This window comes from Anomaloglossus baeobatrachus, chromosome 3 (genome assembly GCF_048569485.1).
Source record: "Anomaloglossus baeobatrachus isolate aAnoBae1 chromosome 3, aAnoBae1.hap1, whole genome shotgun sequence".
Classification (NCBI taxonomy): Eukaryota; Metazoa; Chordata; class Amphibia; order Anura; family Aromobatidae; genus Anomaloglossus; species Anomaloglossus baeobatrachus.
The window spans coordinates 456590930-456618039 of record NC_134355.1 but is presented as its reverse complement, the minus strand read 5'-3'; the positions used below and the strand labels follow the sequence as shown (position 1 = coordinate 456618039).

General features: G+C 38.8%; 1 protein-coding gene across 1 annotated transcript in view; it reads left to right on the top strand.

Moving 5' to 3' along the window:
* Positions 1-735: 735 nt before the first annotated feature.
* The window catches only part of LOC142297274 (putative cation-transporting ATPase 13A4), a 143461-nt gene continuing 117086 nt past the window's right edge, over positions 736-27110 (top strand). Inside the window, exons 1-9 of the mRNA XM_075341528.1 lie at positions 736-801; positions 1716-1889; positions 5619-5753; positions 8713-8783; positions 10693-10773; positions 10902-10971; positions 13279-13413; positions 17791-17863; positions 21555-21686. Coding sequence (XP_075197643.1) covers positions 736-801; positions 1716-1889; positions 5619-5753; positions 8713-8783; positions 10693-10773; positions 10902-10971; positions 13279-13413; positions 17791-17863; positions 21555-21686 — 937 coding nt within the window. The remainder of the gene's footprint in view (positions 802-1715; positions 1890-5618; positions 5754-8712; positions 8784-10692; positions 10774-10901; positions 10972-13278; positions 13414-17790; positions 17864-21554; positions 21687-27110) is intronic.

Here is a 27110-nt window from a genome sequence, read left to right as displayed (position 1 = left end):
CTTTTTGTAATCATGTTAATTTTGCTTTCTGTAACATCATGTTCTTTTCTCTTATTCATGTCATCAGTCTTATTTAGACCTGGAGAAAAGTCCTACTGGGACTGAAACGTTGGGGACAAACTTGAGTGAAAAAAACTCCTTTGTTTCAATAAAAACAATGTTTTTTGCATTATCCCGGATCTTGTTTTACCTTTCTTGTGGTGTGTCGGAGCGTCTTTTTCTAATATTGGACTATTTTTTCCAGAACACCCCAACTTTTATAGTTGAGCCAGGTCTACTACTACTCCAGATGAATTCACAGGCTAAAAAGAAAAAATATGTAAATTTGTGAATTCTTTCCAACAACTTTTTGTGAAAACAATTTGCAAATCTCTTTTTCCTATATAATCAATGGGAATTCATCTTAGATGCAAAGAAGTTCCAAAAATGTGATAGTGTAAATACAGGTTACCATGACTTATCAGAAAAAAATTATCTACACATACAGGTTCCAAAAACGTATCAGAAGAAAGTTATATACATATACATTTTCCAGAGTCCTATTATAAACTTGTTCTTCATAAGGCAAATTGCAATAATCTATCAGTTAGTGATTTCATGTGCCTACATGTCCTTACCGATGCAAGCACAGGAAATAAGATTCCAGAATATAAAGGAACATTTTAATCTAGTTAAAGGAACAATACAGATATCGCAGATGGTTCAGTTATGTATATGGTCAATGAACCAGTTGTAATGGTCATCTTCGTTCTCATGGTTGTTGAGGGCAATGATGGTTACCGTACTGGTCAGGAGGAGCAAGTGGGTTTCCTGGCCATTCAGTGATGTAGTTGTAGGTAGTCCTAAGTCCTCCAAGAACAACTGTAGGCCTTGTGGATATTTTTTGCAAACGGGGACTTAGAAAGGGAAGCCTTAGATATGAGATACCTTTTTCTCTTAGCACTTGTAGGACAGGATGTAAATCTTTTCATTTTACTACATTGTCTCTCAGGGGTTCACTAAGAAATGTAGCCGAGCTTCATCAAAGTGAAAGGTGCCTATATTTCCGACTTATCACATTATTTATTCTTTAATATTGAAGTAGTGTGTCTGACATATTATTTCTTGTGTTTGTTAACATCAATGTTGTGGAGGTGGAGGGCTCGGTATGCATTATCAGTCAAGATTCCTACCTCAGGTGGATACACAGAATGGTATTAAAGAGGTCAGTTAGAGTGGGTATAAGATTAGCTGTATATTTAGGTTCTGGAAGATCCCATATTTAGATATTGTTTTGCTGAATGTGATTGTCTAGGTCTTTATAAGTACTCAATCTGTCTAGTGTGTTGCTCAATAGTCAGATGCTGATTTGTTTGTTCTACTATAATTATGGCCAAGAAGACTTCAGTTGAGACACTCTATCAGAGATCTTTGAGATAGTGGTATTAAGGCCTTGAATTTCTGATTTATATTTATTTTCCAAAAGAGCAATGTAGCCATCCATGTCTGACTTTGCTGGTAATTTTCCCCTTTGGGAGCGGAGTTCTCTGATTTCTCCCATGATTAGTGCTGTACCCTCAGAGGACAAATCTGAAGGAGTCCCATCCATAAGAATAAGTGGATGAGGATGAGTAGGTGGTGGGTAGCGCTGAAAACCCTCAGCTAGTTGAGCCTCCCTCTGTTCATCTCCATGTATCCTATACTCATCCTATCCTATTGTTGCTTTAATTTCATAGGAGCTGTTTGGATACAGAACACTGATGTGGAGACAAGTACTATGTATTATTGGGTATATCTTTTCCTTAGGGTTTCTGCTACTCTTATTTTATTGGAAACCTGAATGGGACGTCTGGTGTCAATGTGCTCCATGTGCCCTTGAGAAAGCTGATGTTATTTTACTGAGAACCACGGTGCGTATTTATGCCTTTTCAAATATATTTGAACAATGACCCTGTTTACTTATTTAAATGCCGTTTTTTGTTGATTGTCTAACAATTGTTATTCTATTGTTAATCACTCAACCTGAGTTCTAATGGGTACAGTTTCTTCTTGTAACAAGTTGTCATAGACCAGGCTATGCTTCCTGGTATCAAAATTAGCTCTCCTTTAAAGATAATAAACCTAGCTCCCTAACCGGACTGAGCTACTCTGTACATCAATGTCTTATATTTTTAAAAGTTTTTGCCGCATGCACTGACCCATCCAAAGACAGCTGTTTCAGGGTTATTTATTTTTTAACAACCCATGACTACCTTCAACTGGACAAGTTTTAAATTCCACATCCTAATAAAAAGACCTAAAATAAGGATATGTGCTCCAAAGAGTAATAACAATCTTTATATAGCGCCAACATATTCCGTAGGGCTTTACATACATCAACAACACTGTCCCCATTGAGGGTCACAATCTAAATTCCCTATCTGTATGCCTTTGGCGTGTGGGAGTATAACCAGAATACCCAGAGGACACCCACGCAATCACGGCGAGAACATGCAAACTCCTTGCAGATGGTTCATGGTGGGATATGAATCTAGGACCCCAGCGCTGCAAGACTACAGTGCTAACTTCTGAGCCACTGTGCCACCCAAGAATGAAAGTAATGTGCATGCAAATGGGCCACTAACGTAGATGGAGTCCCACAGTCAGTGAGTTAAGGCACTCTTAGTGACATCTCCAACTTGGGCTTTCAAACTACTCTAGCCATTGCTTTGATCCTGGAGTTTGGTGTCACCTGACCAGATAGCTATATAAGCCACCTGACATGTATCCCAAAACTTCCACCTAGTGTGTATTAGTGTGTCTGAAACAAACCAGCTAAAAGATCCTCCTATAAATGTTTACATAAATGTTTATGAAAGAGATAAAAAATAGGGGACTAGAGTAAACAGGGAAATCCACTAAATTTAGGTGTAAGTATTTGTGTCCCTAATTGACACCTAAATATGTCCTTACCTGGCCGCAGAGGTTGATACTCTAAAGTTAACAATATGCTCAATGTGGACTCACCCTTAATATCCCTAAAATTAACCTACCTCCCTGACACAACAACAGTGCAGATTTAAATTTACAAAAATAAATAAATTATATAAATTTTTCATGGCTTAGAATAAGAGTATGTAGCTAAGTTCAAAACGTTCCATCTTATACACACATTCTTTTCGGCCAATCTAACCAAATATCGTTGGCACATGAAATAAAACTCTCATGTGAGGTGGCCCAATGTAGATATAAATCAAGGTAATATTTTCACCCACACCATATTAGAGATCACATGACAGACCACAAATAGCGATAATACAGCATAGTCTTCTACAGGGATGTATTAAACCCAAGTAGTCACAAGTATTGATAAGGGTAACAATGACTCTCCAGTCTGATAAGAGCTCATGATAAATGATTAGATGAAAGGAAAGGGTTAAAACGGAGTTGCCCTATTTAGAGATATGAGTACAAGATTCCATTAATGAGATTTATTATTCCAATACAGTCCTGCAGAGATTTGGTTGCCTGGTCAAACCCATGCTAGCAGGGCCTTCAAGCATCTTCTCCCACCACTCTCTGCCCGAACGTTGGTTCCTAGTGGCTCGTCTACCAGCATCTTTTTGTCGCATCTATTTATATTGATTCTCCTATGTTTTACCTAGTTTCTTAATCTGTCCAGTCTGATCTCTCCGCTTCTGACCTCAGTTACATATACTAAAACTATGCTGCCTACCCTGACTGACTGTCTTACTACATCTCTACCTGTGCCCTTTGTACCTTGTACATCTGCCGTAACCCGTTGCTCAGCTGCTGCAGTCTTGAGGACTGCCTTGCTACTGTGTTTCTCTGAAAATAAGACCTACCCTGAAAATAAGCGATAGCAGTAGTTTTTAGCATTTTTGGCATAAGGCTTAACTATAAGCTCTACTCTGAAAATAAGCCCTAGTCGTGGTTCAATAAGAAGTGTCCATGCAGCTAGTAAAGTTAAAGAGTACTGCTGGACACTTCTTTATAGAAAGCAGAAACCCCCAAAAGAGAGAGGAAAGAAGAGAGAAGACCCCATGATCATACTCACCAAATGCCAAACTGGAGGACCTGTAATGGAATACACAACCACACACATCAGATCGCACACCAATGCACATCAGATCGCACATGCACACACATCAGATCACACACATACATTAGGTCACACAAACACACACATCAGATCACACACACTCCCACATCAGATTGCACACACACACACACACACACACACATCAGATCACACACAAAATCACACAGCAGTTTGCGCACACACACTCACCACATCTGGTGATACTAATTGCTTCTGGCAGGCATAAGGACTACCCCAAGTTTTCTATGTGTTCCACCACAGTTCATCACGCTCCACTACACTGCATCCCAGGATTCTCTGCCAGCCAGAAGCAATCGGTATTGCCAGATGTGGTGAGTGTATGTGCGATCTGATGTGTGTGTGCATGAGTGTGTGTGTGCACTCTGATGTGTGTGAGTGTGTAGACCAGGAGCAAGGGAGGACCACGTGGAGCATACCTGCAAGGAGTGCCTGACAAAGATTGCAGGAGGACCTGGATGCAACGCAGATGCCTGTTGGAAACTCAACACATTGCTTCCTTCTCTCCTCCAACATCATCTCCCGATGGAAAATAGTAAGGCCCTCATACACATTAGACTGTTGGCCACTCCTGGTGATATTGATAGAATTGGCTAATTAATAGGTTTATAAAAATAAAAAAATACTGAAAATGCATGTACACTACACATGATTGTATCAGAGCCCATTTTGTTAATATATTTTCTGCCTCAATTCCTTCTAAATGTTAAGATTTTTAATCACAAAGTTAAATTCCCCATATACATCAGCTTGAATTCATGGCCAATGGCCATTTTCAACCATAATGGTAAAATTTCAGTTGCCAAGATGAAATAAACAATTGTTTTGTATGATGGCTGACCAAAAAGCATTCAATAGACTTGTTGGTCGTATTGGATTTTTCACTAGCTGTATTAACGGCCAATGCAGACTGAGATACTTATTTTTGTTTACTACCAATGAGTGACCATTTGTCTGACAAATGAATGATTCTTCTCTAGACCACATTTGCCTAATGTGTATGGAGGCCTTTACTTAACCAGCAATTTGCAGAAGACGGATGTTTATGTCCTGCCTAGAAACACCCATATTTCCAACAGGGAGCAACCAAGACCTTGTTGCACCACCAACTTTGGATGAGGTTTACATAAGCGCTATCCATTTTTGGTTGTGCACAGCCCACAATTTGTCTGGATTACATAAAAAATAGCAAATCCTAACAAATTCAGACAGTTGGCAGCTTTCTATTTGCTTATGAAAAAATCGGAAATGTATACCAGTTTCAGTATGGATAGCAGAGATATGGATTCTAATGCCTTAATCACCTGTGTGTCATTACATTACCAGGACAGATTTTTAGTTTCCGAGTGCAAAGAATGAAACTATCTATCAAATGGCAGAAATATGAGACCTTAAACAGATTTTGTAAGGCATGAGGAATTGTGGCAAACATATTTTATAAATGATATACAATTTCATTATATCTAAATACCTCTTTAGCTTTTAATTACTGACTTTATCTGAATTGTTTTCCTTCTAGGATGATTTTAAAAAATACACTAAGAAAAAAGTATTTTGGGTAAAACCTTTAACAACAACAGATAAAAGATCAGATGGGGTGACTTCTGATGAGAAATCTCTAATCAACAAAGCTTTGATCATGCCAGAATGCAAGGTTTGTTCTTCATTTCATTATATTAAATGTCCAAAATTGAAACGCTATAGTTTATTCACACTATGCATTTACTGGGAACAAGTTAAGATTTGTTTGGCAGATCGGGTTGTAAGTAAATGTTAATAGAATTTCTAAATATACCAATAGCACATAAAGTCATAACTAGAGTTAGACAAATGGGCCCCTCTATCATTCTAGATATTTTTTAAAAAATATGTATTCGCATCCCCAATTAAATAAAAAGATATAATAAAGATCAAATATATAAAGCTCACAGAAAATGTAGTAATAAAATCATTTTCTAACTAATGCTTCTAGATAATAGTCATATAGTTACCAAATAACAATTCAATAACACCACATAAAAATAAACGCTGTCATACTATGAACATATATTATTACCAAATAGTCTGAATAGAATCACCATCTTGTTACTGAACAAAATTCACTATATCAAGAACTAATATACCAATATCCCATAAAAGGCAAAAATACTGCCACACCATGGCCAGACCACATATTACCACCACATACTGACAGAATACTATAACCACACTGATCAATTAGCAAAAATTACTGTACTAACGCTAATGCACACAAGTGAGTGATATACGCAAGAGTTCTGTAGATAGTGTAAGTACATGTAGTCCAGGTAAATCCAGTGATGCATCAAAAAAGTTTCAATGAAAGTAGTTCATTTTTTATTTTCTTCCTCATCTGGCTCAGACCACTATATTGAGGCATGACTCGTCTCTGAAAAAAATAACACAGAAACATCTATGGTTTGCTTCTAGAACAACATTCCTACTTTATTCCCCAATTTTGCATTGTACCATATAAAGAAGAAAAATTCTATAGTGCTGACCTAGTACCATACACAGTAAAAGCACCCATCTTTTAATTTCCCCACAATAACAGTATCCCCAAAAATAAAATTTATTACAGTAGTGATACCTCCCTTTGTGGCCCCCTTAACAGTAAAAATGTCTTCCCCTGTGGCCACACATAGTAATAATGCACATGCCCCATTTTGTGGCCCCGTAAAATAGTGAAGTTCCATTCATGCCTCAGTAAACTAGTAATGTCTGTCTTTGTGCTGAAATACAACAGTAATGCCCTTCTCCCAGTGGTAATAATACTGTAATAGCGTCTACCTTTTATGCCTCAATACAGTTGTATTGTCCTGAATTGTAGCTCCATAAATTATTAGTTGTTTGGGCCGTAATGGTGAATATTATCTATGGCCCTTATTCTGGTCCCCATATAGTAGTAATGTCCCCAATTGTCCTCATATCATACCCCATTGGCCTTTTTTTTTATAAGATCTAGAGTGCTGTAGGGGCCCATTCATTTAATATTGTCCCACATTTGGCCACATATAGGAAGAATGTCCAAAATTGAAACTATATAGTAATAATGTCCCTCCAATTGGCCCCATATAGTAATAATACCCTCAATTTGCCCCATATTAATAATAATGGCCGCCAATTGGCTCTATATGCTAAAATATTTCTTTATTCTGGCCCCAATACTGTAAAAATGTACCCAGTTTTTGCACCAATGCTGTAATTATGTCACCCATCTAGGCACAATGTGGTATTAAAGATCCTCCTTCCTGGCACTCTTCACATAGGCATTAAAAAAGATTCTTTTTATCTGTCCCTGCTCACACAACCCCTTCAGAGCTGGTTCAGAGCGATGGCGCAATACAGTGATATTATTGTGCCACTTGCGACAAGACACAGATATCTACTGCTGACCTCTGAAGGACCGGTGTAATTATAGAGGAGCAGAAAGCCAGGGGTTATCTTCTCAATAATACTTTCAAACTGAATATGTGTGTGTGGACACATATCCAGCTGTAAATAACTAGGGCACCGACAGGACCCCTTTCTTCACGGGCCTGACTGTTATGCATATTGGAATAATGTGCAGTGCTGTCATGTTGAAGTGAGCTTGTTTGAAATTCTTTTACATATAAAAGTAGTTGTTTGATTATTTAAGGCTTTGTCGCAATAAATTTATATTTTTTTCTTGTAGAGCCCTAATGTGCCAGTCATCAGAGATCTAGTGTAAAAATCATAAGTCATTTTTAAATTAGCCTAGATGTGAACTGGGACTATGCCAGTGCAAAAAGCAATGCAAGAACTCATAGCTTAACTCATTAAAGTGAACCTGTCAGGTGCAATATGCACCCAGAACCATGAGCAGTTCTGGGTGCATATTGCTAATCTCTGCCTAACAGTTCCGTTATCTAGTAGCATAGATAAAGAGATCTTTAGAAAAAGTATTTCTAAAGATTTTTTATCATATGCTAATGAGGCCAGTGACTAGTCGCAAGGGCGTTAGTTCCCTTGGCTAGTCAGCCCACTTAGCATGTAAGCATATCCCTCTGCCTGTGCCAACATGCTAATGAATGCGCAGCAATAGAGGCATGGTCACTCTCACCTCTGTTGCCACCGCTGGTTTTCAGCTCAGTGTGCAAGATCAGAACATCCCCGGACTTCAGGTCATGTTCACTACACCAGTTTGAAGCCGGGATGCATACACCAAGGTTTATAGTACGCATGACTTGAAGTCCGGGACTTCTGATCATGTGCAACGAGCCAAATACCAGCGGTGGTAGCAGAGGTGAGCGTGACCATGCCTTTGATGCTGTGCATCCATTAGCATGATAGCACATCCACAGGGGCGTGTTTCCATGCTAAGGGGGCCGACTAGCCAAGAGAACTAATGCCCTTGTGACTAGTCGCTGGCTTCATTGGCATATGATAAAAGATCTTTAGACATACGTTTTCTAAATATCCCTTTATCTATGCTACTAGATGCAGGGATGGTTAGACAGGGATTAGCAATATACACCCAGAACTGCTTGTGGTTCTGGTTGCATATTGCACCTGACAGGTTCCCTTTAACATCTTCACAGTCTCTATTTTACATCAACTCTTTGTTTTTTTAGGTGCGATGTTTAAGAGTACAGAAAATTAGATATGTTTGGAACACATTAGAGGGAAATTTTCAGAAAATTGGGTGAGTCCAAGAAATATGGGTACACCTCATTGAAACATAAGATTTCACCTAAATCTCCCTTAACACAAACACAAGCACAATTTCCTAAATTTTGACAATATTAAATTTCACTGAACATTTTTTAACCTATAACATGAACGTACGGTTAATAATATAATTTTCATTACAAAATATTCAGTGTTAAGTTTTACTCAACTTACATACATACACAGTGGCATGCAAATGTTTGGGCACCCTTGGTCAAAATTACTATTATTGTTAACAATTAAGCAAGTTGAAGATAAACTGATTTCTGAAATAACATAAGGTTAAAGATGACACATTTCCTTTGTAGGCATAAAAAAAACTTTTAGCATTTTTAAAATTACAAAAAGGAAAATGGGACAATGCAAAAGTTTGGGCACCTGTGGAGATTTGTGTGCTCAGATAACTTTGACCAAGGTTTCAGACCTTAATTTGCCTGTTAGGGTAATTGCTTGTTCACCATCATCATTAGGAAAGGCCAGATGATGTAAATTTCACAGCTTTATGAAAACCCAGCCTCCTCTATCCTTGTGCCAGAAACCAGGAGCCATGGGTTTTTCTAAGCAGCTGCCTAGCACTCTGAAAATGAAAATGATGGAAGCTCAAAAAGCAGGAGGAGGCTACAAGAAGATAGCAAAGCGTTTTCAAGTTGCCCTTTCCTCAATTTGAAATGTAATTGAGAAATGTCAGTTTCCAGGAACAGTGGAGGTCAAGATAAGGTCTAAAAGACCAAGCAAAATTTCTGTGAGAACTGCTCCAAAAATTGCTAGAGAAGCACATCAGAACCCCCGTGTGACTGCAGAAAATCATCAGGAAGATTTTTCAGACTCTGGAGTTGTGGTACATTGTTCTACTGTTCAGAGACACCTGTACAAATATGACCTTCATGGAAGAGTCCTCAGAAGAAAATCTCTCCTGTGTCCTCATTAATCTACTCAGCATCAGAAGTATGCAAAAGAACATCTAAACAAGCCTGATGCAGTTTGGAAGGTTGAAAAAGAACTTTATGGCCTGAATAAACAAAGGTATGTGTGGAGAAAAAAGGCATAGAATTTCAAGAAAAGAACATATTGCTAACCATCAATCATGCTTTGGGTTTGTGCTACAGCTAATGGCATGGAGAACATTTCATAGGTAGAGGGAAAAGATTCAATGAAATTTCAACAAATTGCTGAGGCAAACATAACACCATCTCTGTAGTTGAAAAGAGAACAGGTTCTACAATAGATAACAATCCAAAGCACACATCAAAATCTAGAACAGATTACCTCAAAAAGGTGTGAGCTGAAGGTTTTACAATTATCCTCACTGTCCCCTGACCTGAACATCATTCAAAATCTGTGGCTAGACCTCAAAAGAGCAGTGCATGCAAGATGACCTCGGAATTTCACATAAATGGAAGAGTTTTCAAAGGAAGAATGGATGAAAATACCTCAAAGAAGAATTGAAAGACTCTTGACTGGCAACAAAAAGCATTTCCAAGCTGTGATACTTGCCAAAATGTAAAAGATTAAAAATATATATTTTTTTTTTACCTAAAATACAAAGGAAATGTGTCATCTTTAACTTTATGTCTTTTAGAGAACCATGTTATCTTCAACTTGCTTAACTGTTCACAATAACAGTTATCTTGACCAGGGGTGCCAAACCTGTGCATGCCACAGTATAAGGAAATGTCAAATGGATTTACCAAAAAGTTGTATTTAGTTAAAGAACGCACAATATTTTTTAGAATTTATATATATATATATATATATATATATATTTTTATTTGTCCCTCTTTTAAAAATATAGACATTCTTGCATTTATTGCTCTCCTGATATTTATTTTATATATTAGTATTTATTAAATTTGAATAGTTTTCCTTGATTTCTTTTGAATTAGGGTTTTAGAAGATGAATACTCTTGCTCAGATATACAAACAAAGTTTGGCTCTGGTTTTACTCCAGAAGAACAAGAAATGCGGTATGTGTAGACAACACAAAGGTGTACAGCTATAGATCTAACTGTATAGAATATTTTAGATTAGACTGTTGCAATTTTTTTTATCCAAGATTTACTAATAGGTCACTGTAATTAATTTTAAAATACAGAAAACAAGTATGTGGAATGAATACACTCGAGGTAGAAGTTACTCCAATCTGGAAGTTGCTTTTCAAAGAGGTGGGAGATTTATATAATTTTTTCTCGTAATATTGTTCTTTACTCTACAAATTAGGAGACAGAAATTGGACAGAAATGCTTTGGAGTTTTCCATCCAAGAAACGATGGTGTTTTCTTGAATTTCATTTCATTTTAAGTCATCAGCATGTTAATTTATGTTGTTCAATTTGCTGATGTTTTGTGGATTTCCCCACAACCCAGAAATAAAAAAATAACACTTTTTTCAATGTTTTAAATAAAATCAATCAATATACTTTCCTCTATTGATGCATTTGTAGCTCCCTTACTTGGTCCTCTGCCATTCTCTGTACAACTTGGTCTCCTGTGATGACATTTCGTCCCATGTGTTAACTGCTGTCAATCACCGCTAGTCGCCGCAGTGGTGACTTACTAATCAAGTGACTGGCTGCAGCACTCATTCAAGGAAGTCTGAATTCTTTGTGTATTTTATAATCCAAAAAGGAGTTTGCAAAAACACTTCTATTGATTGCATGACTCCTTTAAATATGTTTAGCATTGAAATTGTAATTTGCTGCCCTTTAATTGCTATCATCACCCAGTTAAGGCAATATTTATTCATAGATCTCAACAGTATCTATAAGATTTGTATATAAAAATTCAGACTGCTCCTAATGTACTCAGGAATTTTGCAATAAGGAGGTTGTACGCATTTGGTGCAAATGAAGACTTGGTGTCCCATTCTGTTTGTCCTGTCTGTGACCCTGGGGCCTATTTCATAATCTAGTTGCTTGTTAAAAAGGTAGTTCACACCTTTTGTATGACACTGTATATTGCACATTTCATAACACCTGCAAGGTGGTATTAGATCACTGTCACCTAAAAAGAAAGTGTTTTACTTAAAGAGACTCTGTCAGAAGGTTTTTGCTACGTCATCTCATACCAGCATGTTACATAGTTACATAGGTTGGAAAAAGCCCTAGGTCCACCTACTTCAAACTTCCTCCACCAATTTTACATTTTGTCCCTACTGTAAATAGTTTATAATCGACAATGTTGTGTGTACTGAGGAAATCATTCAGCACTTTTTTAAAGGCTGTTATAGTATCTGCCATTACTACCTCCTGTGGTAGGGCATTCCACAGTCTGACTATTCTAACTGTAAAGAACCCTTTCCTATTTACTTGCCGGAATTTCTTTTCTTCCATTCGCAGTGTATGCCCCCTGGTTCTTAGTATTGTCTTTGGAAGGAATAAGTCATGTGCCAGTCATTTGTATTGACCACAGATGTATTTATACATATAAATGAGATCTCCTCTGAGATGTGTTTTTTCTAAGCTAAACAAATCCAACTTTTCCAACCTCTCTTCATATGGGAGGCCTTCCATTCCTTGCAATGATCTAGTTGTCTGCCTTTTAACTGACTCTAACTTCAAAATAACCTTTTTAAAATGTGGAGCCCAAATGTTGTAGGAAAAGATTCTCTCAATTCAATGATGTATCATTTAGATCAGTGTTCCCAAACTCCAGTCCTAAGGAGCTGCCAACAGTGCTCCATATATTACAATGCAACCCCATAGTCCTCCACATATTATAATGCATCCCATATATTATAATTCACCCTACATAATCCTGCACCCTCAAACTCCTCCATATTGTATAATGCACCCCATAGACCTTTACATAGTATAATGCATCCCATATATTATAATTCACCCTACATAATCCTGCATATCATACGATACACACCACATAGTCCTCTATATATTATAACGCGCCACATAATCCTCCATATGTTATAATACATCCCCATAGTCCTCCACATATTATAATGCACTCCCCATAGTCCTTTAATCACCAATGTACTCCCACTGTGTCTGCGCTGAGTCATCATAGTGCAGACACAGCGGGAGAATGATGGAGGAGGGAGTGTTAGCAGATTGCTTTCTCTCTCATTATTGCATCCAACTGTATCGGCAGCCCCAGACTCATGGGCTCCATAGCGGCCATATGGTCTGCGGCATCAGTTTTACTGTTGTGTTTGAATTGCATAGCAAAATCCTGCAGACAGGTTCCCTTTAATAGGTATAGCAGATCATTGCTGGTTGTACAGTTGATGTCATACTTTCATTTTCTACCTTTGCAAAAAAAAAAAGAAAACACAACAGATTTTAAACTAAAGCTTATATTTTCTGATGACAATTAAGTACGTTTCAGCAGGACTAAGTTATTCAGCACTGTGTGGTTTATTGCAAACATTCACCTATTGACAATATGCAGTAAAGCAGTGCATTATTCCAAAGTACCGTAACTATTTCCAATAATTCTTATTCCCTTTATTTTCCATAGGTTTTGAATCCATATTACCTTTTTCAAGCTTTCTCTTTGAGTCTTTGGTTTGCTACTGGCTACATTGAATATTCTGTAATTCTAGTTGTGATAACCTTGCTCTCCATTGCTGCCACAATATACAATATGAGAATGGTAAGTGATCTTAGAGATGTAATCTTTAGGCCTAAGTATGTATATGTAGAACTGACAATATACATTTCTGTTAGACATAGATAGATTGAACAAAAATATAAACACAACACTTTTGTTTTTGCTCTCATGTTTCATGAGCTGAACTGAAATATCTAAGGCCGCTTTCCCATTGTGTTTTCACCTACGTTCACTGGTCCCGTTGGGGCATCCGTCCGAACCCCTCTCCACAAAACATGTTTTAGATACATATGCCAATGGAGCCATTTACTATAATAGAGACGACGGAGTCAGCTTGTGTTCTGTCTTGCACCATTTTCGGGCATATACGTTTTCTGCAGGAGGACACCTGCCTCTTTTTGCTTATTTAATTTTAGCTCCACGTCATCATTGCTGCTGTTGTTGTGCAATATAAGACGCAGGAGGAGCAATATACATTGACGACCTGACCCACCAATGCTCGCACCAGTGCACACATCAATCAAAGTGCAGTGCATTTCTGCAACTTTTATTACAGATATTTCAACAACCAAGCATCCGATCTGTCTACAAAAGGTATGCCTGGATTCAGCATCCTAGTGTCAGTATGGCACTGCTTTTACTTTATACAGTGCCTACAAGTAGTATTCAACCCCCTGCAGATTTAGCAGGTTTGATTAGATGCAAATAAGTTAGAGCCAGCAAACTTCAAACAAGAGCAGGATTTATTAACAGATGCATAAATCTTACAAACCAACAAGTTATGTTGCTCAGTTAAATTTTAATAAATTTTCAACATAAAAGTGTGGGTCAATTATTATTCAACCCCTAGGTTTAATATTTTGTGGAATAACCCTTGTTTGCAATTACAGCTAATAATCGTTTTTTATAAGACCTGATCAGGCCGGCACAGGTCTCTGGAGTTATCTTGGCCCACTCCTCCATGCAGATCTTCTCCAAGTTATCTACGTTCTTTGGGTGTCTCATGTGGACTTTAATCTTGAGCATCTTCCACAAGTTTTCAATCGGGTTAAGGTCAGGAGACTGACTAGGCCACTGCAACACCTTGATTTTTTTCCCTCTTGAACCAGGCCTTGGTCTTCTTGACTGTGTGCTTTGGGTCCTTGTCTTGTTGGAAGATGAAATGACGACCCATCTTAAGATCCTTGATGGAGGAGCAGAGGTTCTTGGCCAAAATCTCCAGGTAGGCCGTGCTATCCATCTTCCCATGGATGCGGACCAGATGGCCAGGCCCCTTGGCTGAGAAACAGCCCCACAGCATGATGCTGCCACCACCATGCTTGATTGTAGGGATGGTATTCTTGGGGTCGTATGTAGTGCCATCCAGTCTCCAAACGTCACGTGTGTGGTTGGCACTAAAGATCTCGATCTTGGTCTCATCAGACCAGAGAACCTTGAACCAGTCTGTCTCAGAGTCCTCCAAGTGATCATGAGCAAACTGTAGACGAGCCTTGACATGACGCTTTGAAAGTAAAGGTACCTTACGGGCTCGTCTGGAACGGAGACCATTGTGGTGGAGTACGTTACTTATGGTATTGACTGAAACCAATGTCCCCACTGCCATGAGATCTTCCCGGAGCTGCTTCCTTGTTGTCCTTGGGTTAGCCTTGACTCTTCGGACAAGCCTGGCCTCGGCACGGGTGGAAACTTTCAAAGGCTGTCCAGGCCGTGGAAGGCTAACAGTAGTTCCATAAGCCTTCCACTTCCAGATGATGCTCCCAACAGTGGAGACAGGTAGGCCCAACTCCTTTGAAAGGGTTTTGTACCCCTTGCCAGCCTTGTGACCCTCCACGATCTTGTCTCTGATGGCCTTGGAATGCTCCTTTGTCTTTCCCATGTTGACCAAGTATGAGTGCTGTTCACAAGTTTGGGGAGGGTCTTAATTAGTCAGAAAAGGCTGGAAAAAGAGATAATTAATCCAAACATGTGAAGCTCATTGTTCTTTGTGCCTGAAATATTTCTTAATACTTTAGGGGAACCAAACAGAATTCTGGTGGTTTGAGGGGTTGAATAATAAATGACCCCCTGAATAAACTTTTCACAATTTAAAAAAAAAATAATTAAACAAATATTCTTTTTTTGCTGCAGTGCATTTCACACTTCCAGGCTGATCTACAGTCCAAATGTCACAATGCCAAGTTAATTCCGAATGTGTAAACCTGCTAAATCTGCAAGGGGTTGAATACTACTTGTAGGCACTGTATACAAAATCCTGGTGGCTGGTTCCCTTTAATGCTAGAATCCCAAGTAGCCAATACTTATATACAAAAATAGAAAACATATACAATAATTGCATTTAGCCATTTGTGTTAGCTCATCCCTAGTACATTGCAAAATTGTTGATCTTCGAGTTCAGCTCATGAAAAATGGGAGCAAAAACAAAAGTGTTGCATTTTTATTTTTGTTCAGTATATATACTGTGTGTATATATATATATATATCTATATATCTATCTATATATATATATATATATATATATATATATATATAGATATATTTATAGATAGATAGATAGATACATATACAGAGAGAGAAGAAAAAATTAGAGTAGCACTATTTTCACCTTCAAGTTGTAGGTGCCAGGCTTCCAAGGCAACATTCCATTGCCATAATATAGGGAGAAAAAGATGAAGGTGGCACTCCATATGTTACAAGAATGAAAAAACTTTATTGCCTCATAATGTTTATCAGCAACGTTTTGTTTCCTGAGAACCTTCTTCAAGCCTAAAAATAGCAGCCTGCAGCCACCCAGACTTGTTGCCTCCAGTAGATGCGACAATCCCGATACTTTACCCAGCTCTTCTTGCCCTGGTGCTATGGCAATCAGGGTAATATAAGGGGTTAATGACAGCTCACAGCTGCCACTAAGTGCTTAATTAGTAATGGGAGGCATCTATGAGACCCCCCCATTAATAATCTGCAAGAGAAAAAAATTAACACAAACATCAAATCCTTTATTTGAAATAAAATACAAAAACCCCCACTTTATCCAATTTCTTAACTCCTAAAACACTTAAGTCCGACGCAATCCACACAAGGACTCACGACTATTGTGGCTCTGCTACATACTGAAGTCACAGTGCACGAGCACATTATAAAACATGACTGCATGATGTGGGCTTTAGGCAGAGACTGACTGAGCCACATCTGTGAGCGGTGACATCACTCAATTTATTTGCGGTCACAGCTGGCGGTTTCCACAGTACCCCACCTGTGACATCAGGCAAACTGACCTCAGGTGTCCTTATTGAACACAATCACGTCACTTCAGGTAAAATCATTCAGTTCAATGAAACCTATATCAAGATCCGTTGCTGGCAGCTCACTTTGCAATTCCCGACCAATGACATCCTAGATGTGCTTGAAACACTGCAGCCCATTGCAGTATTTTTAGCTCACACAAGATGCTCACAGTAGCTTGAGCAAGAAGCGGTCTTTCATTGTCATAAAAAACTACTACTGTTTCAATGATTATGTCATACTCTATTGCTAGTTAAATTGGATATCACATACAAAGTCTAGATGTCAGTATCTACATAACCCATAATAAGGTTTTTACACAACACTGGACTACAAGCCAGACTTTCAGCTACAGGTGTTTCACTGACCTCATGCCACCATTTTCAAAGGCTATTGTGCAGAACCATACAGCAATGGACTTTGAAATGGAGATCTGTCCTGTTCAGTAATGAGTTTTGGTTTTATAATAGATACAATGATAGCCAGAAATAAATCTGGAAACCACGTGGGCACTCTATGAAGAGGCGTTCACGAGAGTATGTCACACTGATCCTACTCCCAGGATTGTGGTGTTTAGTGTCATAACTTACAGTAGCCATTAGCCAGACCCCTCTAATCTTCAATTCAGGTCTACTAACAGCTAAGTGGTACTTTGATATGCTTGTGGAACCAGTGGTACGGCCATTTCTCTAAACAGTTAGTCGTTCAGTATATCACCAGTTTGCATGTTAATTGTGTATGGCCTCAATGCTTTACCATAGCCTGCAGCATCTCTGGACTTGTCTCCCATTGAGCACATTTGAGATATAATTGGACAGCAATTGTAAAAGAGAGTTACCAGCAATGCATCTCGATGAATTGTGGGCTCAAGCACATTCAGCGTGGCAGAATATTCCTCAGAAAGCCATTATAATCTTGTTGATAACATGCTGCATTTAGCCCTAATGCTCAATACTGAATAAATCAAGATCATTTTGAAAATTTTGTTTCCAGTTATTTAGTATTTGGCTATCATTAACATGTCTATCGATGCTGTGATTTCTATAATTTGTTCTTCATGGGGTTGCAATTTCAGTGTTGTGGAGTGTATAAGTATGATATGTGTGTTGTAACTCATTTTATCCATATACTTTTTTTCAGCAATCTGTTAAATTACACAAGATGGTTTCATCTCATAACAGTATGAAGGTTACTATACTTAACAGAAATGGAGGTGAGTGATGTAAACACTTGATATTCAACAATTAGTTAAATAAGTACATTGAATTTCTTTATGTTAAATAGGTGGTGGCGGAGAGGAGGAGGTGTGAGGGAGTTGCACAGTATTAAGGCTAGGGCTGCACTTACTCCTGTTACCTCCCAAGAGAAATATACTTGAGCTGTAACCTCTGGGACTCTTTATATATAGTACTATTGATCCGCAACTTTACTTCTGAATATAAAAAAAGTGTTTTCCAACTAGAACAGTTTTCAGAATGAGAGATAACTATTGTGAGAGGATTTCAATGCCAATAAGAGGAACAATGGTTAGCTTATTTTATAGCAGCTGAGACTTCCTGCTAGTGGAGTGAAAAACATGGTGACAAATAATTTGTAACACTTCACACTTAAATACTGTGAATTAAAGGACTTAGAATACTATCTAGATTATTGACATGTATTTGTTTTTTTCTGTGCAGAAAAGGCACTTTTGCATAGGAAGCGATCTGTTATCCTCTAAAGGGGGCTTTACACGGAGCGACATCGCTAGCGATGGCATCTGCCCCCGTCGTTTGTGCGTCACACGCAAATCGCACCCGTGGTGCACAATCTCGCTTGTCTGTGTCACACGTACCGCCTTCCCTAACGATGTCGCTGTGGGCGGTTAATAGCCTCCCCTGAAAGGGGGAGGTTCGTTCGGCGTCACAGCGACATCACAGAGCGGGCCACCAATAGAAGCAGATGGGCGGAGAGCAGCCGCATCTCCATCATTCCCACCTCGGTGCTCGTTGAGGACACAGGTATGCTGTAGTTCGTCGTTCCCGAAGTGTCACACATAGCAATGTATGCTGCCACGGGAACGACGAGCAACCTGCGTCCTCAACAACCAACGATTTTTTGAAAATGAACGACATGTTTTCCATCATTAACAGCCATTCGTTGGTGTCACACGCAATGACGTCGCTAACAATGCCGGATGTGTGTCACGGAATCCATGACCCCGGCCATATATCGTTAGATACGTCGTTGCGTGTAACGGGGCCTTTATTATTTGTATCTCCCGTATTGTTCAAATACAATGACACTATACTTTATGAATGTTTGAGAACTTTAACGCAACATGTAATATTTGCACAAGAAAAATGTTCATGTTTTCAAAACGGCCTTGATAACATAAATGGCACATTCCAATTTCACAATACTATTGTCTGAATTGAATACAAGTTTAAAAGAGCCTGTCAGCACGATTTTTCTAGTTAAAGACATGGTTATAATGGTGGTATATTGATTTAATCTATACTTTCAGTGAGTAAATTCGTTTTGTAATTTTTCATTAACCTGCTTTTGAAGATTTCATGTAATAATATTTAGGCGCACAGGGGCGGGACTGTGGGAAGGGTCTTCTGCTCCTGTCCCGGCCCCTCTCTCTATCTCTGGTGTCTCGGTATACATGGAGTAGAAGGAAAGGGTTACCCCACGCTGTCGTGTGGAATGAGGAGATAGCTTAGGAGAATATCTTATTCAATGCATTTCAGAGTCAGTATAACTCCTTTTTCAGAAATCAAAATCACAGATGTACATCGGTGATTTTGATTCCTGAAGAAGGAGTTATATTGACTCTCAAACGAGTTGAATAATAAAATCAAGAATATATTCTCCCAAGTTATATCCTCATTCCATACGAGAGCGTGGGGTAACCCTTTCCTTTTACTCCACATATACCAATTCCCACACAGTGTCTGCAGCAGCCATCATGGTAATCTTTTCTGCTTATGTGGTAGTTGTGACCCTCACAACTGCTCCAGGTGAGTGCTTCCCTGTTATTTAATCTGGTTTCACCAGGATAAGACACTATTTGCATCTTTGTCTTTTACAGCAAAACTTTTACCTATGGTGTCTCTATGACAGGTCATTGCTTTGTGACTAATCTGCCTCTTGTTTGAGAGTTCACACTGACACCATCCTCACTGCCTGTGGCACTTGCGTAGATAGATTTCTTGGCGGTCTTCAATAAAATGGCACCGGTGGCAATGCATGTACAGGTTGAGATCTCGACTCAATGATGTCCTTTAGAAATTTAATTGAGCCAAGATCTCAACCTGCGCATGTGCTGCCATCATTGTTATTTTATTGAAGACAGCCAGGAGACCAGTCTGCGCAAGTGCCACCTGTGGTGGATGACGCCGGCGCAAACTTTCAAACATACAACAGGTCACTCACAAAGTAGTGACCTGTCATACACACACCAGAGGTAGACAGAAGGGCTGGGGCAGGAGCCAAAGACCTTACCATCAGTCCCGCTCCTGTGCACCTAAATATTATTGCATGAAAACTTTATTAGCAGATTAAATAACAATCATAATCTCTTCACTAAAGGTATTACTTTAACGTGCAAAATTATAATAACACGTTCCCTTTGGAACTTTGAAATACATTTTGGCCCTGATTCATTATAACCAGCAATTTTTACACTAGTCTTGATGAGGGTGGCGTGTGAGGAATCTGATCCATTAAGAACACACCTCAGGCTTGGTGAGTGATGGGCACTTCTGTGTGTACCTCATCATAAATCTTACTCAAGTCAAGGACTGAAGTAAGATTTTTGTGGTGAAGTGCACCCCCGTTTGTCATAAATTTGATAAGCGGAGGACACACCCCTATTTTGTCAGACATGGGGGAAAATGGTGTAAAAACGCCAGAAGTTGACAATATATTTTGTCAGTCTTGTGTTGAATTGGGGCCTAAATGTTTGAATGCCTCAATTGCTAAGATTTAAAGGGATTTTCTAATTTTATTTATATTTTATGCCACAAACATACAGCAATAGAAACTAAAATAAATGAGCCTTACTTACCTTATGGTGCTCTAATGCTGCCTCTCCACTGCCCCACCTGCAAAAAGTGACTACTGATGCCAATTATTGGGCTTTAAGGGAACCTGTCACTGGATGTTTACAATACTCACCTAACGGTCGGTGCGGAGCAGACTGGTTGGATGGGCGTCTCTGTTCTCCGGGTCCACGCCTCCTCTTTCAGCCATTTTTGTCCTCCTTCTTCTGAAGCTAGTCTGGATGATGCGTTCTACGTTATCTACACTAGCAGACATTGAAGTCCCGTGCAGGCGCACTACAATACTTTGAGCTGCCCTACTCAGGGCAAATCAAAGTACGCCTGCGCAGGACCTCAATGTCGGCTTGTATGTATGAAGTAGAACGCGTCATCCTCACTAGCTTCAGAAGGAGGACAAAGATGGCCAAAAGAGGAGGCACGGATCCGAAGAATGGAGGCACCCATTTGACCAGTCTGGTCCACACCGACCATTAGATAAGTATTATAAACATCCGGTGACAGGTTCCCTTTAACAGTCTCTTTGCAGCATGAGTCCAGCGATTTGAAGTCATGTCACCACTATAGCTGTGTCACTAAAGACCAGGACACTAGTGGTGAGGCAATGCTGGAGCAGCACAGGTGTAATAAGGCATATTTTAATATTATTTACTAGAGAATGCCTGTGGTGTAAACCACTAAAAGGGATGAAGATTTTAACAGTGATTAATATAAAACCAGAACACTTCTTTGTTATTTCCAGCTCAACAATATGCTATAATACAGTATCCTAAAGTGTATGTTTATGTAATATTTATGTACCAATGGTACAATTTATGCAGAGAAAGTAATGATAGTAACTACAACATTTTTCTTCAGATATACAAGAAGTAGAGTCTCAGGATTTGGTACCTGGAGATGTCATTGTTTTAACAGGAAAGAAATTCTATTTGCCCTGTGATTCCATCTTAATTACAGGAAGCTGCGTTGTTAATGAAGGAATGCTAACAGGTAACATTTCAGCTCACACAGATGTCTTCTTGTTTTTTGCTCTATACACCACATATAAAAAAAAAACAATGGAAGTAAAACATAACATAACAAACATAATTTGTGATGACCGTCTGAGCACAAATCCCTAGCATTAACTATTCTGCATGTTATTTATCAGCCATCATGTAGTAACAAACATAATCTCTGGAGCAATGAGTTGCTGTTGAGGTTGGAGATAGAGATGGGCAAATAAATTCGAGTGAAATTCAATTCTACTCGAATGTTAGGAAATCTGCACTATGCACACGCCAAACTGAGGATTGTTTTGTAATTTGCTTCTGTGCAAATTCAGCAAAGTGGACTATAAAAGATTGTTTCTGTACCTTAAAAGGCTATCAAAATGATAGAAAAAAACCTCCTTTTGCTCATTTCTCTAGCCCCTCCACATCACTCATCTGGCCCTTGTCACATCTTCAGATTGTCTCCTCTCACGCTGAAATCCCTGGAGCTGTTACACTGGGTCAGGACTAATGGCTTGGCTTTGATGAGGACCTGGGAGAGTGTTGTGCAAGGCAGCAAAAAGTCATGGCGCCATTCTGTCATTTTTTATTTATTTACACATTACATTTATTATGCTCTGAGATCTTGCATTGGAACCTCAGTGGCTCTGCAAACGCGGCATAGCGTCCACAATCTATCCCAGATAATTTTATACTGCAGAAATTAAAAACTATTTCATCCCTTCCAAGCCATGTTGTGCGCCAAACAATAATTTTCCACTACATAAGGGATATCAGTGTACTCAGGAGAAATTGTTCAAAAAACTATTTGGTGCAATTTTTCCTGCTAACCTTGTGAAAATGCAAATTTTGAGCTAAAACAACATTTTTGTTGGAAAAAAGTTTTTTATTTTCCCAGCTCAATATTATAAAATTCTGTGGAGCACCTAGGAGTTTAAGGTGCTCACCACGAATCTAGTTACATTCCTTCAAGGGTCTAGTTTCCAAAATGGGGTCAGTTGTGGGGCGTTTTCAGTATTTAGGTCCATCAGGGGCATTCCAAACATTATATGTCCCCTGTTATTGATTCCAGACGATTTTGAGTCCCAAAAGTCAAATAGCTTTCCTTCCCTTCTGCCGTGCAACCAAACAGTAGTTTTCCACAACGTATGGGGTATTGATGTAATCAAAAGAAATTGTACAACACATTTTATAATATATTTTCTCCTGTTACCATTGTAAAAATGCAAAATTGGGGCTAAAGCAACATTTTTCATTTTTGTTGAAAAACTGTTTTATTTTCTTGTTTTGACATTGCTTTAATGGGACTCACCTAAAGGGTTAATAAACTTCCTAGATGTTGTTTTGAACATTCTTAAGGGTGCAGGATTTACGACTAGGATAAATTAGAATGCATTACGAAAAAACAGTCTCAGAATCACTGTGATCTGTTGAATTGTTCCAAAGTTATTACCTCATAAAGTGACAAATTGGCCTGTACAGAAAGGTAAAAACAGGCTGAGGGGGTGAAGGGGTTAAAAAGATGTTCCTGTGCTGAGATGATCTTATACATATGCTCCTGCTATGTACTGATATACTGTTAAATAAAATAGAAAGTCCAGCTGACCCCGAAGACTGCTCAAGTTTATCGGCGGTTGGATCCCGCTGCTACTTCAGCACCATGCACAAGTGAATGAGCAAAATGATACAGTTTCCATACTCTTATTTATAATAAAACCCAGCCTTTAACCCTAGAACGCATACCTGGGCCTCACAGGCCTGCTAGGTTACTTGTTTTCTATGGTAGATTTCTATCGTTGCGCGTTCTAGGGTTAATGGTAATTTTCTTTAAAATCAATACATCAGACATAATTCATAAATGATATAGCAGGTCCATTGGAATTGCAGGACTCACACCAGACGCGTTTCGAGCGTAACGCTTTTAAGGCCACTTTACACGCAACAACATCGCTAACGAGATGTTGTTGCGGTCACGGAATTTGTGACGCACCTCCGGCCTCGTTAGTAACGTTGTTGCGTGTGAAACGCAGGAACGACCGTTAACGATCAAAAATACTCACCATATCGTTGATCGTTGACACGTCGTTCTAATTTCAAATATCGTTGCTGCTGCAGGTACGATGTTGTTTGTCGCTCCTGCGGCAGCACACATCGCTATGTGTGACACTACATGAACGAGGAACATCACCGTACCTGTGGCCGCCGGCAATGAGGAAGGAAGGAGGTGGGCGGGATGTTACGGCCGCTCATCTCCGCCCCTCCGCTTCAATTGGGCGGCCGATTAGTGATGCCGCTGTGATGCCACACGGACCATCCCCTTAGAAAGGAGGCGGTTCGCCAGCAACAGCGACGTCGCTAGGCAGGTAAGTATGTGTGATGGCTGTTAGCGATGTTGTGCACCACGGGCAGCGATTTGCCCGTGACGCACAACCGACGGGGGCGGGTGCTTTCACCAGCGACATCGCTAGCGATATCGCTGTGTGTAAAGTGCCCTTTAGACTTGGTGAATCTGAACAACTAGTATGTCTGCAGTGTTGAAATAGCTGATCAATTGATTGGTAAATCAAAACATCTGACAGCTAGCTGGACCACATCTATGCTATATACTGCCAGAATTTAGAGTTAAAAACATACAAACTAATGCACAGTAGTTAAAAAAAGACAGAATAAAGTGCAATAAACAAATCCATGGACAATATGCAAAATACATTCATTATACATACAACAATTTACTGAAAAAAATAATTAATTAAATAAATTTTTACTATAAAAAAAAAGGAAAAATGACAATTTAAATAGAATACTGCATCCATTAATAATGTAATATCACCTCATATCTAATGTTCAAACCCAGTGGAGCCTCCGTTCTCAACACAAAAATCCAATATGCTTCTCTATTTCTCAAAAGGAACCACAGCCACACCATGATTTACCAGACGTATATATAGATAATAACCATCATAGTATGTATAAAGTCCTGGATGGGGACTGAGGATAAGTCGTAATTAATAGCAACCGAGGAGAAAACACACGACCAAAATCCAAAGTGCAAAAGTGAGATCTTTATTAGCATAGGGGTAGGTGCGGGGCGGCACAGTACAAGTGAGGGCACGGACAATAAAACACTGACTATAATATATAGACAATTAGTCAAGTAAATGATATATCCATATTAAAGATCACATAACCTCAATCATTATGCATGTGAAAGACCAATTGATAACTTGTACTTGATAAATAAAGAAATACAAGTGTCAACAGGAAAGATTGCATCACGAAGAAAAGGGGGGGGGGGAAGGATTACCCGCATATCCCATGCATCAGAGTACCCAATTGATTGCAGTATTTGGTTCTAAGGACCGTAGTTGCAAAAAACTTTATTTGAAATTCAAGGGAACCCAAGAAAGTGCATATTAATAATAGAATCTTGGGATGCACATAGCCTGTATTGACACCAATTTGCAGACTGACACAGTGAGCCTTATAGACAGGTTGTGATCATGTCTAAAGGTCATATGATGCACATAAAGGAGTAAATGGACAAATATATACAACATCAACCAGGGAGAGCCATACCATTATGTATGATAGAGGAAAACCTTTTCTACACATTTTATCAGTGTTGGTCCCCAATCCAGTATTAAATGGTGTGACTAATACTATACCTGGAGGATTAGGTGGTCAGTGGGTGTTGTCCGCGTCCTTCCCGACGGCCGTTTCGGACAACACCCACTGACCACCTAATCCTCCAGGTATAGTGCCACATCAGACAACTCTTACGGTTGTGGAAGTTTCCCCTTGTATATGGGTGTTACAGCTATATTAGTCACACCATTTAATACTGGATTGGGGACCAACACTGATAAAATGTGTAGAAAAGGTTTTCCTCTATCATACATAATGGTATGGCTCTCCCTGGTTGATGTTGTATATATTTGTCCATTTACTCCTTTATGTGCATCATATGACCTTTAGACATGATCACAACCTGTCTATAAGGCTCACTGTGTCAGTCTGCAAATTGGTGTCAATACAGGCTATGTGCATCGCAAGATTCTATTATTAATATGCACTTTCTGGGGTTCCCTTGAATTTCAAATAAAGTTTTTTGCAACTACGGTCCTTAGAACCAAATACTGCAATCAATTGGGTACTCTGACGTATGGGATATGCGGGTAATCCTTTCCCCCCCCCCTTTTCTTGGTGATGCAATCTTTCCTGTTGACACTTGTATTTCTTTATTTATCTAGTACAAGTTATCAATTGGTCTTTCACATGCATAATGATTGAGGTTATGTGATCTTTAATATGGATATAGCATTTACTTGACTAATTGTCTATATATTATGGTCAGTGTTTTATTGTCCGTGCCCTCACTTGTACTGTGCCGCCCCGCACCTACCCCTATGCTAATAAAGATCTCACTTTTGCACTTTGGATTTTGGTCGTGTGTTTTCTCCTCGGTTTCTCTATTTCTCAGCATAACATCTCTGTCCCCACTATGGGTGCGTTTATTTATAGATTCATTTGCAAAAATCCGAAAACTATTCATATTGTGGTTATGATAATTAATAAAATGTTTTGCGACATTGGACACTTTCCTATTGAAATTATCTGAAATATCATAGAGATCGTAGCTTATCCTACATTTTAACCTTCTAATAATGCAGCCCACGTATTTAAATTTACACTCAGTGCATAAGATGACATACACTACATAACTGGAATTCTGGTTTAAACATTTATGGATCTTAAGTAAGAGAAAATTTGCATGTCTTGAGGGAGGGCCATATAGTGAATACTATTTTGAGAATAGTCTCTAGGAGAGCGCCGACTTTGGGACAATCATTATCTCCTAGTTAATTGAAATGTCATAAAAAAAACTTGTAATAATTCCATGTGGTTAACCATGTGGTTTATCCATGTAGAACATGTACTTTTTCTCTGAAAACACACAATTTTGGTAATTATGATAATAGTAAAAAATATAAGAGCCATACATTTTTAAACTATAATTCTGATTATGTAGTGTATGTCATTTTATGCACTGAGTGCAATCATATGTGGGCTGCACTATTACAAGGTTCAAATGTAGGATAAGGGAATATCTCTATGATATTTCTGATAATTCCAATAGGAATGTGTCCGATGTTGAAAAACATTTTATTAACTATTATAACCACAGTATGAATAGTTTTTAGGTTTTTGCAATTGAATCTATAAATAAATGCACCTGTGGTGGAGAAAGAGCATTTATGCTGAGAAATAGAGACGCATATTGGATTTTTGTGTTGGGAACTGAGGCTCCACTGGGTTTAAATATTAGAAATGAGGTGATGTTACATTATTAATGGATGCAGTATTCGAAAAACGTCTGGTGTGAGTCCTCAAATTTCCAATGGACCTGCTTTATCATTTATGA